The sequence below is a fragment of the Callorhinchus milii genome, unplaced genomic scaffold, assembly GCF_018977255.1.
Source record: "Callorhinchus milii isolate IMCB2004 unplaced genomic scaffold, IMCB_Cmil_1.0 Scaffold4, whole genome shotgun sequence".
NCBI lineage: Eukaryota > Metazoa > Chordata > Chondrichthyes > Chimaeriformes > Callorhinchidae > Callorhinchus > Callorhinchus milii.
In genome coordinates, this window is record NW_024704745.1 from 60,803,794 (window position 1) to 60,823,321 (window position 19,528).

The 19,528-nt window shown below is 41.1% G+C and overlaps 1 protein-coding gene across 1 annotated transcript; it reads left to right on the top strand.

The window, feature by feature from the left end:
• The first annotated feature begins 361 nt into the window (after positions 1-361).
• On the top strand, positions 362-16,914 carry cnot11 (CCR4-NOT transcription complex, subunit 11). The gene is made up of 7 exons (XM_042334624.1): positions 362-1,014; positions 2,622-2,786; positions 4,099-4,251; positions 5,595-5,797; positions 9,737-9,939; positions 14,432-14,528; positions 16,000-16,914. Exons 1-7 carry the CDS (start codon positions 696-698, stop codon positions 16,195-16,197), a joined length of 1,338 nt encoding a protein of 445 aa, XP_042190558.1. The 5' UTR covers positions 362-695; the 3' UTR covers positions 16,198-16,914.
• The last annotated feature ends 2,614 nt before the right edge of the window (positions 16,915-19,528 follow it).

Below are 19,528 nucleotides of genomic sequence, written 5' to 3' on the forward strand. Positions count from 1 at the left end.
CCGGTCGCTCACTCCATAGCGGTTCGTGGGAGACGGCGCTGTACGCCAACGTGGCGACCGCATCTCGCCCACAAAACGACACAGTCACCGTCCCCACTGTAAAGTATATCCTGGGAATGGCTTTGAGACGTCTCGACGATGCGATGAGGCGCAGGTAACGTGGTTGTGACTGTTATGAATAGCTGTGGGAGTGGATGTGGTGCGCAGCGCCGGTTGGCAGCCGCCCAGTTCAGGGTGTGTGGTGACCCGGGGGGTGGGGGGTGGGGGGGGGGGTGGGGGGGGAGGTCGAGCAGCCCCTCCCCCCCACCCCCGGGAGCCCAACCAGACCGGACTACACTACCCGCCATGCACCGCTCCACAGCCGGGAAACAGGGCGGAAAGCGCGGAGCTCCGCGCTGAGAGAGAGCCGCCAATCAGTTTAAACAGCAGAGCAGCGCCTCACCACAGGGAGAGGGCGAGAGGATGAGCAGAGCCGCTCCGGGGGAACCAGACAAACCCTGAGCACAGGGAGGCCCCGGCTCCGGCTTAGCCACAGGGCGGGGAGGCCCGGCCAGGCCCCGGGCCCCGGGACTGGGTGTGAGCGAACCCCGGGCTTCGGGCCTGAGCCGGTCAGCGGGCTGTGTGCCGCCCCCCCCCCCCCCCGGGGCGGAGCGAGCGTAAGCGAGTCCCGGGCTTCGGGCCTAGAGCCGGTCACCATGACTCTGGCCCCCAAAGAGCTGACCAACCTGATCAGCATCATCTCGGAGGAGGCGACGAGCACCACCTTCGAGGGCCTGTCCACCGCCTTCCACCATTACTTCGGCAAACAGGAGCACTTCCGCCTGGGCTCGGCGCTGGTCATGTTGCTGCAGCAGCCGGACCTGCTGCCCAGCCCCCAGCAGCGCCTCACCGCCCTCTACCTGCTCTGGGAGATGTACCGCACCGAGCCGCTCGCCGCCAACCCCTTCGCCGCCGTCTTCGCCCATCTCCTGAACCCGGCCCCGGCCGTGGAGGAGCAGGAGAAGCAGCTGCTGGGTACGTGGGGTCAGCCCCGTCTGGGGTCTGGCAAAATGTTAATTAATCGTGATTATTATTATTATTATTATGATGATGATGATGGTAATGATCATCCCCCGCGCCTTGTCACGTCTTGCGCACCTCTCGAAGCGCTTCGCAGACTGTACTGTAAAGTGTAGTGACTGTGTACTTTGGGGGGTGAAAGGCAGCGGCCAATTGCGCACAGCGGCGACCCACAAACAGTTGTGGATTGAGTGACCAAATTTATCATTTGAAGGGTTATTACCCCCCCACCCCCACCCCCAGGAAAGCGATCCGCCCATCGACTAATAACTGGGTCCCTCTTTACCGCTGGGTAAGCAGAGGCGTGTGGAGTGAGGAAACTTGCCTAAGGTTACGCCCCGCCCGGGAATCAAGCTCGGGTCCTCTTGCTTTCGAGGCGAGCGCGCTAACCGAGTGACACTTTGTGACAAACTGACTGCAAAATATTAATCATAATAATAATCCTTGCATTTGATATAGTGCCGGACCGCGTTATTGAAGCGTCTCAAAGCGCTTCCGAGGATGCTAACGATAAAAGCTAACCGTAATTACACATTGTCATTCAAAGTTATAATAAGAATCAGTAATTGGTGCCCTCAGCATCCGATATTTAAGATATTAGTCATGAAAAAGTAATAACAATAAGCCTTCCATTAGTTGGAAATGATTGACAAACTGTTAGTCAGGACCCTTTTTATTTCTTTAATTTCTTTTGCGGTTTGTGTATGTGGGAATATAGGAAATACTGCAGTGTGAATTTTTTCTGGTGGCCAATGCAAGGTTCCTAGTTCTTCTGGTCTGTTGCTTCATTTTGCTGTATACAGTACTATGAAAAGCTAAGCACAATTGAAGCATTGGAAATCTGGCGTTGCTTTCTGAAATAGATATGTCAGTACAGCATAATGGTGAACATGCAAAAGTTCCATGCCACAGTACAGCCATAGTTCAATGTAAAAAAAACTTGCCTTTAATTACAGATTTTTGGTTATTTAACTGCATTACATATAAAACTTGCTTGGTGCCAGAGCTTTGAAATTGATTCCTGCGGGGATTCCTGCAGCAAAACATTCCACTCCTGGAGGCAGTGTCATCACTCAGTCGTACAGTTGGGGCATCATACCTTCTAACTCAGAATTAAGCTGTGTAGCAACATTAAAATATGAAAATAATGGTTTTTTTAAGTATCTGCCAACGTCAGCATTAGTAATGACTGATTAATATTTTACATGGAATGATGCATTTCTGGTGTTAATAGAATTACTGTTTTGTACGCGTATTATAGCAGTAGGATATTATGTGGTAGGAAACAAAATCATATATGACGGTGCGATTTAAATGTATATCTCTGTAAAATAGTTTTGTTTTTGGCAAATTATTTTGAAGAGCACCTCCAATGCAAGTATTACTGCAGAGATTGCAGCCTATAAATATAAAACTATTCACAGAATTTGAGAACCTGCAAATTTCAATAATTACCCATTTCTTATGTCTGCTTTAGTGTATTGCTTGATCTTTCATAGTGGATTTGTCTAATGTTTGAATAAAGTCCATGCTGAAGCTTGATTTATTTGTGCTTTTGACAGGTTTCTTACCACCTATTACTCCTCCAGAGAAGTTTTTTCTGTCTCAGTTGATGTTGGCTCCTCCGAGAGAGCTGTTCAAGAAGACTCCTCGACAGATAGCATGTATGGATGTGGGAAACATGCCTCAGTCTGTAGACATTAGTGGTCTGCAATTGGCTTTGGCGGGTGAGTTTGCTTTAAACTTTCAACAGCATGTTGAGCTGAGGGTACTTTTAGTACAAGAGTTCTGAATTATACTCAGTTTACAAACACAAATGTACCCTTGCAGGTTGAACCATCAGCAGCCGTACCTCCACCATCGGCAGATGTGCTTTCAGTTACTACACCCCAAAGCTCTGGAACTCCCTCCCTCAATCTTGACGCTCGCTCCCCACATTCAAATCCTGCCGAAAGACCTTCCTTTTTGATCGTGCTTATGGTCACTTCCGCCCCTCCCTCTCCCCCTGGCTCGGGATCAGACTCCGCCATGGTCAAGTGCTATCCTGCGTGAAGGCGCTATATAAATGCAAGTTGTTGTTGCAAAATCCAGCCCACACATGGATTGTAGATTATTGCAGTTACACACTCATTTAGGAATATTAGCTGGAATGGAGTGTAGATGTGTGTCACTAGAATAATAGATCAACAATAATGGATACCGAAATTAATTGGCACTGAGTAAGATACAAGAAACAAGCTCTAAGCCTTCTGTGTTCCCTCAGTAAATTTCTATTTTTAAAATCTCGCTGCATTACATCCTCTGTACTTTCCATTTGTATGGCCTTTTACATTCTTCATAAAGTTGATTGCCCAGAACAATCCCCCAAAATCGCTCGCTCCATGGCTGTTTGTGGGACATCGCTGTGCGCAAACTGGCATTACGCCCACAAAACACACTACACTTTACAGTATACTCTGTGAAGTGCTTTGAGATGTCTGGAAGATGTGATAATGCTCTATATCAAATGAAAGGATTATTAGTATTATTTACAGTATATCCTGTGAAGTGGCTTGATACATCTCAACGACGTGAAAAGGCCACTATATCAAATGCAAGGATTATTGTTATTTCAAGAAGGACCAGAATCATGGATTCCGGACCAGAACGACCGGAATTTATACAGGACCAGAAACCATGATTTGTATAAATTCCCATAACCTGAGTTTTAGAAGTTAATGGTCAACACAGAAGTTAGGTTATTATCTTAAAAGGGAATATTGAGTATCAGCCTCCTACATTCACACAAAAAACAGAATTTGAACTCAACATGTTTTATAATTGCTTTATATATTCTAGATAGACTCCTTTTCAATCTGTACTGCAGCTCTAACAATTCTTAAATGTTTTGGTACTGAGGTGAGGTATGAACCAATTGATAACACGAGTAATAGTACACATTTTATATTGCGATGCTGCTGCCGTGTTGGCTGGTTTTTTTTGCGCGATTAATTTTATAGATTTGTCATCATTATGTGTAATATTTTGTTCATTCTGCAGAGCGCCAATCTGAACTGCCAACACAAAGCAAAGCTAGTTTTCCCAGCATCCTTCCTGACCCTGATCCAGATTCCTCCAACTCTGGATTTGACAGTTCTGTTGCAACGCAAATTATAGAAGCTTTAGTGAGTGGGCCAAGGCCACCAATAGAAAGTAAGTACAGTAATTTGTTTGAATTTAAACTGATGTATCAATAAAGCTGAACACTTAGAATGTTTGACTCCCATTCTCGGCACTTAGTTCTGATGCCTGTCTTTGCATTTGTCCGGGCGGCAGATCATGATGGTTGTGCTTAGCCAGGCTAGTTGTACCGATAATACAATTGATCTCATTGCCGAACGGCTATAGTGGGGAAGAAATTGGTATGGGTTCCAGCTTTCTTTTGCTAGCCTGCTGAAAAATGCATGTGGAGGCAGGATCTGAGTTGATTATGAATTGCTTACTGACGGTTTAAGTTTGCACATGAAGACTGACCACTTGGAGATACTAGAGTATCTGTGGAACCGTATCCAGCATGAGGGAGCATGTTTAGAGTGAATCAGTCTTTCCCATTGATTGCTATTCAGTCTCATTAAAAGTTGTACTTAACCGTACACATTATGATTGTGCATTTTCAAGGTGTACACAATTGGAGTCACGTGGAGAGGACACGTGGAGTCCTGTAGCTCAGTGGTTAGAGCACTCGCTTTGCAAGCGAGAGACCTGAGTTCAATTCCAGGCAGGGCGAAACCTTGGGCAAGTTTCCTTACTCCACACGCCTAATAATAATCCCTCCAAAACCAAAAACAATAATAAATTGGTCATTTTCAATCTACGACTGTTTGTGGGACATTGCTGTGCGCAATTGGCTGCCGCGTTCACCCACAAATATATAGTCAATTCACTTTACAGTGTGTTCTGTGAAGCGCTTTGGGACGTCCCCCCGACGTGAAAAGCGCTATATCAAATGCAAGGATTATTATAATTGGCCATTCACACTAAATCTCTCTCTTGTACGCAAGATGTCATTAGCAAGTCCAGCTCCTTGCTATCTAGCAGTTTAATATTGCTTCAGATTGTACAGTGCGTTGTGTGATCACTTTTCTAATACATGTGTGACCTAGTATGTTCTTGAAAGGAATAAACATTAAAACAAATTAAGTGGACCCAATAGAGCTAATAGATTATTTACTGTTAAATGAAAGGAATAAGGAATATTAATTGGAATGTATGGTCACTTCATTGCTTCTCTGTTTTAGTTGAAATATCTTTTTAACTTGAGTGACTACAGATTAAAAATGCTGCATGTTTCTTCAACTCCTAAAATCAAATAATGTGAACCTTTACAAAAAAAACTTGGCAGAACTGTTTGCATTTTATCAAACACCTTCTCATATTTTTAACAAGCAATTTTATTTTCAAGACATGTTTCTTTTGATTGCAGAATATGAAGGTTAGATAACAATTAATCCTCAAATAGACAACTGCAGTTAAGTTCTCATTTCTCTTTCTTCCAGGTCACTTTCGTCCAGAATTTATTCGTCCTCCTCCTCCACTTCATGTTTGCGAGGATGAACTAGCTTGGCTCAACCCAACAGAACCTGACCATGCAATCCAGTGGGATAAAACTATGTGTGTTAAGAACAGCACTGGTGTGGAGATCAAGCGAATAATGTCAAAGGCATTCAAGAGTCCTTTGTCTGCACAGCAACAGACTCAGGTGAATGCAAATTAGTGTTATAAATGATTGCTCTATCAACAGGTGGTATCATACAATTGGTCTCGTAATTCACACGCAGTGAGTTGTAATCTGAGCTGTGCCATGTACCATCAAGGGGAGACTCAGAATTATGACCAGATATTCCCTAACAAGGAGGAAGGAAGCCCTTGCAAACTTTCTTTCAGTGACTTGTGCTACTGGAACACTGCGCCCCTAAACCTTGGAACTCCCTGTCTCAATCCCTCCATCTGCACCTATGGTTAGTTTCCCATGACCCTTGCTTGGCATCCAACCCCACCACTGTGCAGCGCTCCAAGACATTATCCTGCATCAAGGACTCTATATCAATGCAAGTTGTTCGTAAGAAGATTGGAACTGATAGTGTGTGGTATGGAAGTAAAATGCCTTAAATTTGGATGCAAAAAAAGGCTTAGAAATTATTATAATCAAAGGGGTGGTTATTGACATTTTGGTGCAATGTGGGCCATTATAACAACACAAGCGAATATTATTTATTATTATTAATAATAATGAGTTGTTGAATAGTGCCCGGGTGTTGATCTCGGCCTTCTCTTTAGCACCCCTAGTGCAGATTGGAGGAAGTGAAGGACAAGGAAATGTGGGAGTCTCCCTAGATATAGTTGGTCTGTAACCAAGATTAACAAAACACCAAATTCATTCTCTCACTCACAAAAATCACTCCCTTTTGCTGATCTTCTGAACTATTCTTTATCAAGGTTTCAGAATCTTTATCCCTTCATATTGTGAAACTCTTTTACCTTCCTTGGTCTTGCCTCATACAATTTACAGGTATTTCAAGTACAATCTTGGTATCACTCAACAACCCTCTTAACCTTATTTTTCTACAGCTCTTTGCAGCCTTGATGATGGTGTCCATTGCACTGTGGACATTAGTCCATCATGTAGATTTTTAATTTTAAAAGTATAGTCTGTACCTCACAACCAACGCAGCCGAAACCCTCGTCCACACCTATGTCACTTCACGGCTGGATATTCTGATGCCCTCCTCATTGGTCTCCCCAGCTCCACCATACACAAAATTCAATTAATTCAAAACTCTGCCACCCGGACACTCACTCCCGCAAAACTCCGTACCCCTCCACTTGGCTGACTCTGGCCTCCTGTTTGTCACTCGTCCCCTCAGCTCTACCATTGGTGGCTCTGCCTTCAGCCATAGTACGTCCCGAAACTCTGCAACTTTCTCCCTCAATTCCTCCGTCTTGCCTCCTCCTACCCAACTTTCAAATCCCACCTAAAGACTTACTTTTTGATCATGTTTGCGGTCACCTCCCCTCCCTTTCCCCCTTCCCTTGGCTCGGTCTCAGACTCCGCCACTGTCAAGAGCTCTGGGACGCTACCCCTCGTGAAGCGTGCTATGTAAATGGAGGTGGTTGTTGTTGAGTGCATTATAAGACGATGGCAGCATAAGTGAAAGGAAGGTCGTGTGTGGAATAACTGCAGTGATTCTAAGAGTTTGGTTGGCTTTACTTTTGTGGGTTTACTGCTATTATCTGAAATTACTGCTTTAAAATTACTGCCATATATATTGATTGTGTACACTGTTCAAGGAATATTCTGCTTTATATCAGTTAGACCTTTTTGATGGCAACAGATACTGCCCAGTATTTACGAGCATTATGTTGTGTGTGTATTGTCCAGAATGAAGCAAAGTTGTAAATTAGAGACAAACTCCAGAAATGCTTGTCTATTGAAAATACCTCACAACCAGAAATGTAATATATGCCTGTCTTCTCAGGCTTTTGTACAGAGTGCATATTCAGTGAGTCACACAGAGGATGCAACTATATACTCAAAGGGTTTTTACAGATTTCTGTTATTAAGGTGATATCTTACTGAGTGGGTAGGTTGTGAGCATTTTTTGGTTAACTTTTAGGAGTGGGGAATTAAAATCAAATGCCTTTTGATTTGATGTTTTGTTTTCAGGTTTTTTTACCCCCTCCCTTTATTGCTGTGCATTTCTTGCAGCCAGTCTCTTTGAAAATAGTGCAGACTATAAATCAGATCATTAGTTATACCTTGCAAGTTTGCCTACTTCAAACAGCAACTATGTACTGTTTTCCCAGCACCTGATTTCTAAGATGCCACTCCTGAGTGGGATCTCTTGTTGCCTCTGTAAATAATAACAATAATAATACTTGCAATTGATATAGCACCTTATTATGTAATTGATGTGTAAATAATAAATAATCATAATTAATAATAAATCTTGCATTTGATATAGGCCTTATCATGTCATTGAGATTTCTCAAAGTGCTTCACAGGATATGCTAAATAGGAGATGTGACTGGTGAAGTTGCACCCTGGAGCGATTTCCTCTGGTGAATTTTTGCACATGTGCGGATGTATTGACGCCATCGAGCAAATATCAGAATTTTGTTCACACACGAACAACCATTAGAATTTTTATCCGATCTCTGCTACCCAAACATAGGTAATTGCAGAAAAGTTAGTTAATATTTGGATACAACTCCTACCTAATCTCTGAATTTAGATATTAATTTTTAAACCAAAAATCTCTTTAAAAATGTTGATGATCCAGAAGTAAATCTTTCCACTTTGGGAGGCATGGGATACTGTACTGAACTTAGCACTTTTTTTTCTTTTAGGCCTTTATTTGTATATGCGCGAAAGTTTGATGTTTACACCATGATGTTGTGACATCCGGGCATGCAGCAAACATTTGCCTCAAGCAATTAATAAGAACATAAGAAATAGGAGCAGGGGTAGGCCATTCGTGTCCTCGAGCCTGCCCTGTCATTTAACAAGATCATGGCTGATCTTCTAACCTAATTCCATTCACCCGCCTTTTCCCCATATCCCTTAATCCCTTTAGTTTTTAAAAATCTATCGATCTCAGTCTTGAATATGTTCAATTCAGGGACATCTGGATAATAATACTAATAATCCTTGCATTTGATATGACACCTAATCACGTCTTCTAGACGTCTCAAAGCATTTCACAGAATATACTGTAAAGTGACTTGACTGTATTTTGTGGGCGAAACGCGGCAGCCAATTGCACACAGCAATCGATGCTGGCTATATGGGATCTTTGCCAATTTGGTGCTACATTTTATGTCTCTGGAGCTGCATCATTAAATGTTTCCAAGCAGAATAAACACTGCCTTCATTAATGGTATGGCATTCTACATGCATCACATAATAAAATTCATATTATACAAATTTACATTCATACAGCACCTTTCATGAGAGAAACCTGAACAGAAACCTTGTTTAGAAAAATAAAGCATGCAGATGTGTAAAGAGTGGAAGTATTGGAATCAGATGGTGCTCTTTATACTATTGTAACCATACTTTAAACTCAGCATAACTCTTTAATGCTCAATGAATTAACATAAATGCCACTATAAAAGAAACTCTTGTTGCACCCACAAAATACATTTTACAACATATTCTGTGAAGCGCTTTGAGACGTCTCAATGATGTGATAAGGCAATATATATCAAAATGCAAGGATTATTATTAAACATGCAAATCTTTCTGCAAGCTCGTAAATTGTCTTCCTATAAATGTGCACAATGTATTTTGATATAAATAACATATATGAAAATAAACTTACTGAGAATTTGGATTTAAGTAATGTATCCTGTGAAGCTCTTTGAGATGTCTCAATGATGTGATAAGGTACTGTATCAAATACAAGGATTATTATGATTATTATTATTGGGGGAGGGCAGCCTTTATGATTTGTTCGAAGGGACCTGATCCTTGTAACACTGGAAAATATTCTAATTTGATTTTTATCTACGCTGATATTTAGGTAATCTAGAATGCATTGACTACAAGATGTGACCTAGTCAGGATATGTTATTCCTAAAGATATGGTCCCTTTATACAATATAACGATGAGTTTTTATATTTATTTTTCCTTTGTAGCTCCTTGGTGAATTAGAAAAAGATCCAAAGTTGGTTTATCACATTGGTCTGACTCCTGCCAAGCTGCCTGACCTAGTAGAAAATAATCCATTGGTTGCCATAGAGATGTTGCTGAAGCTGATGCAGTCGAGCCAGATCACAGAGTATTTTTCTGTACTTGTGAATATGGATATGTCCCTCCATTCCATGGAAGTTGTAAATAGGTATGTTGTGTGCTTTTTTATTCTTTTCCCAATTTTTCCTTTCCTGAATCAATGACTCATGCCGAAGCACAGTACTTGTGCCCAAATGGTCATTCTTCAATATTCTCCTTGCCCTTGACCAAGAAGTAAACCTTCCACTTTGGGAGGCCGGGGATATTGTACTGAATCTTGCACTTCTTTTGAGGTCTCTCTCCCAGCTGTACTGCTGCTTTCCAAGGTAGAATCAGCTACCTCATAATAGACAAGGGATCAGATAATTAACCCGCACCTTTATGATCTCTGGTGGCTTCGTGTTGCAAATGCGATGTGTTTACCCAGTAATGTATTCGTGAGTGCTAGCTAGGTAAGTTAACGTTAAAAAATGTTTCTTTCTCTTGTAAAATTTATTATTAACTAATTTTCACTGGTATGTTTCCAAAACCAACTCCTTTCCCCTGCTTCCCCAATTGTGGAATTGTGTCAAGAAATGTCTGGGTTAAAGTTTGGATGTGAAGTGGGAGATTACATCACTGGTCCATAAAGTGAAAATTGTTCTTTTCTTAAGTTGCTGTGGTTTTGAATAACTATTTTCGTTTAAATTGGAGTGTCCATTCATACATAGCTTCTGGTCAAAGAACCATTCAGCCCGTTGAGCCTGAGTTTATTAGATAATGGACGACTATTTCTGCACTACTATTTCCCTTCCATTTCATTATTTCCCTTGATCCTCTGCCTAATAAATATTCATTCACTTTCCTCTCAACTATTTGATTTGATCATTACATGTGTGATGATGTTGCACGTTCTCAAATGGTATAACTTTCCGTATTTCAGCACCTTGGGACATCCTCCCGATGTGAAAGGCACTTTACAAATGTAATTTTGTTGTTTGTTGTATTTGTGTTTTTCCCACAGTATTTCCCAATCAAATCACTACCTAAATATCAGGGATAACTTTCCTCCTGAGCTTTGTTCACAGTTTCTGTTTTTGAATTGTTATTTAAGCTGATGTGAATGAGAAATAATCTGAAATGTTTTGTGTGCGTGCATGGAATAGAAAAAGCAACTACTGGCTCTTTTCAGGAGCAGGAGCCAGCAATGACAGAAGAGGCATAAGATAAGTCAAAAGGTTTCGGCCACAAAGTAGGCTTCAATTCGCCTTTAAGTGATTGATTATAGTCCCAATCTGGACTACTGGGAGCTTGAAACAGCTGGATGTTTTGGGATCTAATTTGGATTCTATTGGAGTTTAAATTGTAATACTTGCAAACTGAATGGCATTCATGAATAGCAAGTGAACAAGGAGTGGCCATTTTGGTCATTGGATATTGTAGAACTGGGATTCACCAGATTTTGCAAACTGGAGGATACCATTAATACATGAATGTTGTAAATTTGACCCTTGTATTGGATTTGAAGTTCCATTAGTTTTAGTCCAATTTGCTGTGCAAAAAATTGATTTAAATGGTATATTTCGAAGGTGAGTGAAAAGAAAATTGGTATATCTTGGAACATTTAATATAGAAACATTCAGGCGTGTTACAGTCTGACAACTTTATGTGTTCTGTAATGCATGATGTGATTTAAAATGGAGGCGAATTTATAGCTTAAACGCTGTACTTCAGATAGGCTTATGTAATACAATGACAGTTTGTATCAGTTTTAACGCATTGAAATAAAATTCTTGTGATTTATCAATATGTCAGATTCTGCTACAACAAGTTGCATGTCTATAGTTCTCTTAAGGCGGGGCAGCGTCTCAGAGCGCTTTACGGTGGCAGAGCCTGATGCCGAACAGCGGGAAGGGGAGGTGACCATGAGCATAGTTGAACAAGAAGGTCTTCAAACGTGATCTGAAAATGGGGAAGGAGGGGACAAGATGGTGGAGATCAGGATCAAGTTGGAGGCTGGAGCCAGTGGAGCATAGGCGGCGGGTTCGGAGTAAGCAAATTGGGGAAGTAGGGAGTTGCCAGGGCATGAAGGGATTTATCGATCAGTGTGAGAATCTTGAAGTTGATTTGTTCTGAGATAGGGAGCCAGTGGAGCCTGGTGAGGACTCGTGTGATGGGGATATGGAGTTAGCTTGGTTGAGTATATGTGAGTAGATTTTGAATCAGTTGGATTTTGTGGATAGTGGAGCTGAGGAGGGGATTGGAATAGTCAAGTCAGGAAATGATGAAAGCCTAGATGAGGGTTTCCACTGTGCTGGGTAATGGCTGGAGGCAGGCAGGCAGTGTGAGGTGAAGGAAAGCAGTCATGGTCAACTGGGAATCAACCCTGACGCCAGGTTCAGCAAGTCTTAAGGATGGACCCGGGAGGTTGAGGAGGTCAGAGCCACAGGAAAGAAGATCTTGATGGGAGCTGAGGAGTACGGCTTCTGTCTTGTTGACATACAGCTGCAGGAAATTTGTGCTCATCCAGGGCTTGATGTCTGGCAAACAAGCTGACAGAACATCAGCGAACTGGACTCCCAGCTGGAGGAGGAGAAATAGATTTGGGCGTCATCCGCATACATGTGAAGTCCTATACTGTATTGATTAGAGCATTCGCCTCGCAAATGAGAGGACATGCGTTCGATTCCCAGACAGGATGAAACATTGGGCAAATTTCCTTCCTCCACACGCATCTGTTTATCTAGCAGTTGCTAGTCGATCAGCTTTCCGGAAGTAATAATCCTTTTTTTAAAAAAAATGTGGTCACTCAATCAACGATTGTTTGTGGGACACTGCTGAGTGTAATTGGCTGTCGTGATTCGCCCACAAAATATACAGTCACTCCACTTTACAGTATATTCTGTGAAGTGCTTTGAGGTGTCTCAATGACCTGATAAGGCTTATATTAATGCAAGGATTATTATCAATATATTATAATTGGAAGTTGACATCACCGAGAGGGAGCATCTAAACAAGGAAGAGAAGGGGGCCTAGGATAGAACCTTCTGGTATGCCACCTGTGACTGCGAGGGGGGGGATTTGCAAAGACAAAGTGATAGCGATTTGTTAAGTAGGACTTGAACCAGGTGGGTACAGACCCACTGAGGTGGATGTGAGAGGAGAAGGATAGCGTGAGTAACCATAGCGGAGAGGTCCAGGAGGATGAGGAGACAGAGGGAGTAGTGATCAGAGAGAGAGAGAGGACGTCATTTGTAACAGACTGAGTGCTGTCTCTGTGCTGCGGGCAAGGTGGAAACCGGACTAGAGTAACTTGAATAGGGAATGGAGGTAGAGGTGTGAGCGAGGTTGAATTGCAACAATGCGTTTCAGAACTTTAGCAAGGAAAGGCAAGTTAGAAATGGGTCAATAGTTTGTACGGTTAGAAGGATTGGCGGGTGAGGAGAGTAATGACAGTTTTGAGGGAGAGTGGGTTGGAGCCTGAGGATAGAGACTGGTTGACTATGTCTGCCAGGAGAAGACAGAGAGGAGGGGGAGTTGAGTGACCACCTGGGTTGAGGCAGCAGGTGATGGGCTTCATATAGGTTATGATGGTTGAGAAGGAGGAAGTTGAAACGGGGCAAAAGAGTGTAGGGTGGGGGCATTGGTAGGTGCCATGGTGGAAGGGGTGATGTAGAGGGTGCTGGGGGTCATGGGGGAGGAAGCGGAGGCAGCCAGGCCGATGTTTTCTTAGCTTTGAGACAAAGAAATCCAGGACCTCTTCACACTTGCCATTAGATGTGAGTATAGGAATCTACTGGTATAGGAGGAGTTCCTCCATCTATTTGTGTAAGATCTCATCATTTGTATACTTTATATTAAACTGAGATGGTATGGAATGAGACCCAGTGCTAATGTGGATTTCTCTCCCTTACCTGGATGTTTCAAAGCTCTAAAATTGTGTTTTATCTCGCTCCTAACTAGTTGAAGTCTTTTGTGCAGTTATTTCCCACCACACTAATTTCATTACTGTTATTATTTGTAAAAGCCAAAGTTTAATGTATCTGAAAATTAAGATGTTTGGTACTGCTATATGCAGAATTGTTCCATTAGCAGAAGACTTGACACAGAGCTTTGCCGCTCAGTGTGTACTACCCTGAAAATGTAAATGTGGTATCCTGTTTGCTATTTCCTCGTCTTGCACAAAAAANTCATGGTAGAATTATGTTTTCAACTTGATGGCTTGAGCTGCTACGAATATCAGCGCCAGCCAACTGTAGCTACAGAGGAGCAAATTACAGCAAAGTGACTGTAGGGAATGGTGTATACTCTTGTGCAAGATGCCACTTTGAAGCACTCCTGAAGCCCAAATACAGGTAAAGAAGAAAAATTACACACAGAATTGCCATCACATGGTATGTTATTAGGAAGCTGGATGAGGATACAGCAGGTAGAAACATGTCAGCTGTTTTGAATCCCAACTTTGTAAGGTTTATACCATATTTCTGGCTATCATATGTTGCACATACGCATAAAAAGTTGATTTAGTTGGTCCTAAGAATTTCTGAAATATTGTTTCAAGTGAAACTGATGTCTGTGCTTGAATTTGTATAACCGATTTCTTATTTTGATTCTTTTTGCAGGTTAACCACAGCGGTTGATCTTCCCCCAGAATTTATTCACCTCTATATTTCAAATTGTATCTCCACGTGTGAACAGATTAAGGATAAGTACATGCAGGTAGTTGATGTACTTTGTGCAGTTGAATTGATTGACCTTATGTGACCTTATGCCATATGTTTTCTTATGTACATTGCAGAAACAGTTTGCAAGTTTTTAAACAAACTTCAAAATTGGCTTCTTTCTCACTGTGACAGCACACTTACCGCAAATTTATCTGCTATTTTCAAGAATGGATTGAAGGACTCTAAAATAGCTTTTTAAAAAAACAATGTCACCTCAGACTATCTCTTTATTTCTTGTAAAATAATCTGATACAGTGTGGGATTGATGAAAGAATTGATGCAATAGAATAATAGATGAGAGAACTTTACAATTAGTGAGGTGATTTGATACATCAGGGCTGGGGAAAGGGGGTTCTTACTTCTTTCCCAGTTAATGGACTAAAATAATAGCTGTAACAAAAAACAATTCCAGTAGATGGAATTAAAAAAAATAGTGCAGGTTAAGATGGCAGCAATACGATGCAAAAACCCCCAGCCCTCATGATTTATTTAACTTATTGATTAGCTAAATGTATGAAAATCTCTCAATTGGTGTGGAATCTTAAGTCCTGTTCAGTATATATGTTCCCACCCACCTCCACCTCTGTCTACGTTGACTATTTCTGGAATCATCATGAGAATCTTATTTTGGGCTTTTCAACAAAAAAAAAGTCCTAATTGCTGTTTAGAGTTGGTGGACTCAAATTTAAAAAATATTTTAAAGATATTTCAGTAAAACATGTTTGTAATGTTCCAGGCTGCTGTAAAAATATTTTTTTCTAAAATTATGCTTCAAAAAAACTTCTCATTTCGTTCAAAAATCTGAAAAAAGCCCAGGTGAGCTCCATCAATGATCCAACAGGTTAATTTAAATGGTAGCTGAGCCACAGAGACGAGGAATGCCTCAGGTTTGTGATGAGTTGGTTTCAGCCAGACCAAGAGGAATGGCGTTACAACTGGCCTCAGCACTCAGGTTAGAAAGAACAAAGGAGGTTATTGTGAGGTGTGCAGGAAGTGACATTAGCTGTAACTGAGATCTCTTCCCAGCTTTGAGCCACCCGTATTCTCACACACACTCAACTCCGTACCTCGATCACACCAGTCCTCGCCAGGCTCCACTAGCTCCCTATCACAGAACGGATCGATTTCAAAATCCTCTCACTCGTCTACAAAGCTCTTCACGCCCTTCCACCTCCCTACCTCTCTGACACTGCCCCTATATAAATGCAAGTTGTCGTCGTTAGCAGGATGCACATTTATCTTGGAATCCAGCTTACTTTATGTTTTAGCTATGATGTTTTATATTACCTAATGTTAGTTATGATAATCTTACACTGATGTGTGTGCATTGTGAATCCTAGTTGCATAAAGTAATTGATGCTACAAACAGTTTACCTGTGGCGATAGATTTATGTAATAATGTAGATTTTGTTAATAATGATGCATTACTACATTGTAAACTAATTGGACAATCTCTTATCCCCCAGAACCGTCTGGTGCGCCTTGTTTGTGTCTTTCTCCAATCTTTGATCAGAAACAAAATAATCAATGTCCAGGACTTGTTCATTGAAGTACAGGCGTTCTGCATCGAGTTCAGTCGGATTCGAGAAGCAGCTGGTCTTTTCCGATTACTCAAGACGCTGGACACTGGAGAAAATCCTTCTGAAGCAAAATCGTCAAAATAACAGGAGGCAGGTTCATAGCTCCATGAGACTACTATCACACACCTTTGTCATGTGTTGGAACTTTTTTAGTGGTTTCAGTGATTTAACAAAAATAGTTTTGTTAAAGTGTAAGCCTTTCTTAATAAGCAAGTTTCCCAAAGAGGACCGGATTTATTTTCTTGTTATACAAGCGTGTAAACATACTGATGAGCATTTTGGTTACTGTTTTGAGGGTAGAGTTGCTTATGTAGCAATGCACATCACTTTTGCTAACTCCTATTTAATTTGGTAGGGTGCACTTTCTACAGTATAAAATTGCAACCAGTTTATTTCCATTCTTGCATAACACATGTATATGGAAGTTAGTTTATTCAATGCAAACAGATTGAAAGTTAAATATTTGTGCACCATGTTTGAATTGAGAAGTTGATGGAAGTTGGTTGTAAGGTTTATTTTTAATTAAAATGCTGAAGATTTGAATCAATCAATTTTGTTTAAAACCAGAACCAAATTGAAATCTTTGTCTCTCCCTGTATTTGTGAACTCCATACAAATTGTCTTACTGTAGTATCTGAATCTAACATAGTCTGGTTGGTCATTTGTGTGGTTTAAATAGTGATGTAAAATCCTCAACAAGAAAAACATGATTATAATCTGGTGTCAGTAAGCATGGGTGCTTTCTGGCTTAGTGCCTGTTCAATAAATGTAGGATTTGAGACTGCATATTTTGACATCAAAGTTTCCATATTTTTTTTTCTTGTAACCTTTAGTCAAAATGTGGTGAGTTGGTGCCTTCGTGGAATCCAGAGGAACCCAGAAAGCTTCGGTATAGCCCTGTAGCTCAGTAGTTAGAGCGCTCGCCTCGCAAGCGAGAGGATCTGGGTTTAATTCCCGGGCAGGGCTAAACATTGGGCAAGTTTCCTTACTCCACACACCTCTGTTTACCTAGCAGTAAGTAGGAATCTGGTTGTTAGTCGATTGGTGGAACACTTTTCCGGGGTAATAATTCCTCAAAAAAAAAGAAATTTGTTCACTCAATCCATAACTTTTTGTGGGGCACTGCTGTGCACAATTGGCTGCTGTGTTTCACCCACCAAATATACAGTCAATTCACGTTGCAGTATATTCTGTGAAGAGCTTTGAGACGTCTTGAAGACATAAGGAGCTATATCAAATGCAAGGGTTATTATTATAGATGCTATGAATTGAAACAAGGTTTGTGCTATAGCCTCCACTCAGATATACCTTTAAGACTGGTCAGATTGAAGGGATACTTGAATGTAGATTCTAGGACTTGTCTGTAATAGAAACATTATGAAAATATGCATCCTGATATCTCAATGTGAGATGTAAAATGTAAAAGTCCAAGATTTGAAGTTTCACTTTTTTTATGTGCAGAATTGAATTTATTGGTAGTCCTGCATAATTCATTGATAAGAACATATTTAGGAAATTGTGTGGAAATGTGACTTTGTGTTCAAATTAACACTGAGATAAAGTGGAGAAGTTTCAAAGAAACTGAAGAATTACAGCAATTAGAATACTTAGTTACAAAGAGAAATTCTCCTGATCTTGCTTTCATTGGAGTGAAGACCGAGCAGGGATGTGTTCAGGGTCTTCATATAATTCAGAAAGCCATAGACGCTAACATAAGGTTTAATTTTGAGCAGAAAACTAGGAAATGTGTAGAAAGTGGCCAGGTTTGAATAATGTAGATTTTATTAGTAATAATCCTTGCATTTGATATAACTTATTATTGCGTCTCAAAGCACTTCACATGATTTACTGCGTTGTGAATATTTGTAGGCAACCCCAGCAAGCAATTTGTGCACAGGAATGCCTTACAAACGGCCATGAATTGAGTGACTTATTTGTGGGATGGTTAGCAGGACACCAGGATAAACTTCTCATCTCATATAAAACCATGGGATCTTTAATGTCCATCCGAACAAACAGGACCTCAGGTTAAGGTCTCATCTGAAGGTCAGCTCCTCCAACAATGCAGGATACCACCCTACCATTGCATGGGAGTGTCAGCCTAGATTTGAGTTCTTTGAAGCTTTAACCTGGCATGGAGGAGAGAGTTTCACCAACTGAATCAGGCTCCACCTAAAGGTAAAATTGATATCGAGTATTGCTCGATTATTTTCAGGAACAGACACCTTTTGTAGAATAAATTGGATACATTTGTTGGAATTTCCGATCCTGAGGTTCAAATAATGACCTGACAATCCAATTAAGGTGTAATAGAGATTTATTATCAAAGTAACACATACAAAACTAATAAAATAATATGGCCACTACAAGTAACAGAACTTATACTACCAGTTTTTGAGCAGTCAGTCAGTTGCAATGGTCTCAGCACACCTTCTCTCTGATTGTTCGGCTGCCCTCTGTCTGGCTGGATCTGCTGTCTTACTTGCCTAAAGTCAGGGTAGTTATACTTTTTCCACCCAGGGAATCCTTCTCCAATCAAGCATCTTAGCGAGTACCCAACGTACTCGACCCTTGCACATCCTTGTACCCATATCTTCTAGATAAGCAGACCCTTTTGAGACAAAGCTTGCTCATTATTCTTCAACACAGGACATCTTGCTTCTCCCTTCCAAGGCCGAAGCCTGTCTCCGTCTGGTAGAAACATTTAACATGATCAGCATGTGTTCACAGAATACTGAGCAACTTTACTTAGGTGAGCTCATGGAATGCAGATTTCTTGGGCCTTTCTTGAAGCCTGTTCTATGCCTTCTCTCACCATCACAACTGACTGACTGTTGGCCTTTCAGAACCAGGATGGCTTATTCTGCCAATTCCTAAAATGTTAGTAAAACAGTTTCTTTCTCCCGTTTCCTACCGCAATGCATATATGGGTATTGATATACACACATATATATAATATATTCATTATTATTTCTTCTATTGCTCTTGCAAACTATATTAAAATCAACCTTTTCTAACACATTTCAGCCCTCGAAGATGCTACTCCATGTGAAGGGTGCTATATAAATCCAAGTTGTTAAATTATAACAAATTTGATGTGGTTGAAAAATGTTGAATCATTTTTGTTTTTATAAACTTACTCCATTTTGCTGACTAGCAAGAATGGTGACATACTATAACTAGTCTTTTATATTTCAGTCATCCAGGAGAGGGAGCTAACATCACTTTGCCTTGCTAGCTCTCCTAAAAACAATTGTTCAACCTTCCTAAAGCTCTTATTTCCCCACTCAGAAGCACTACATTTGTCAAGCATTGTAAAGGCATTGTTATAGAATCATAGAATATTACAGCACAGAAGGCCAATCGGCCCATCGTGCCTGTGCTGGCTCTTTGTAAGAGGTACCCAATCAGTCCC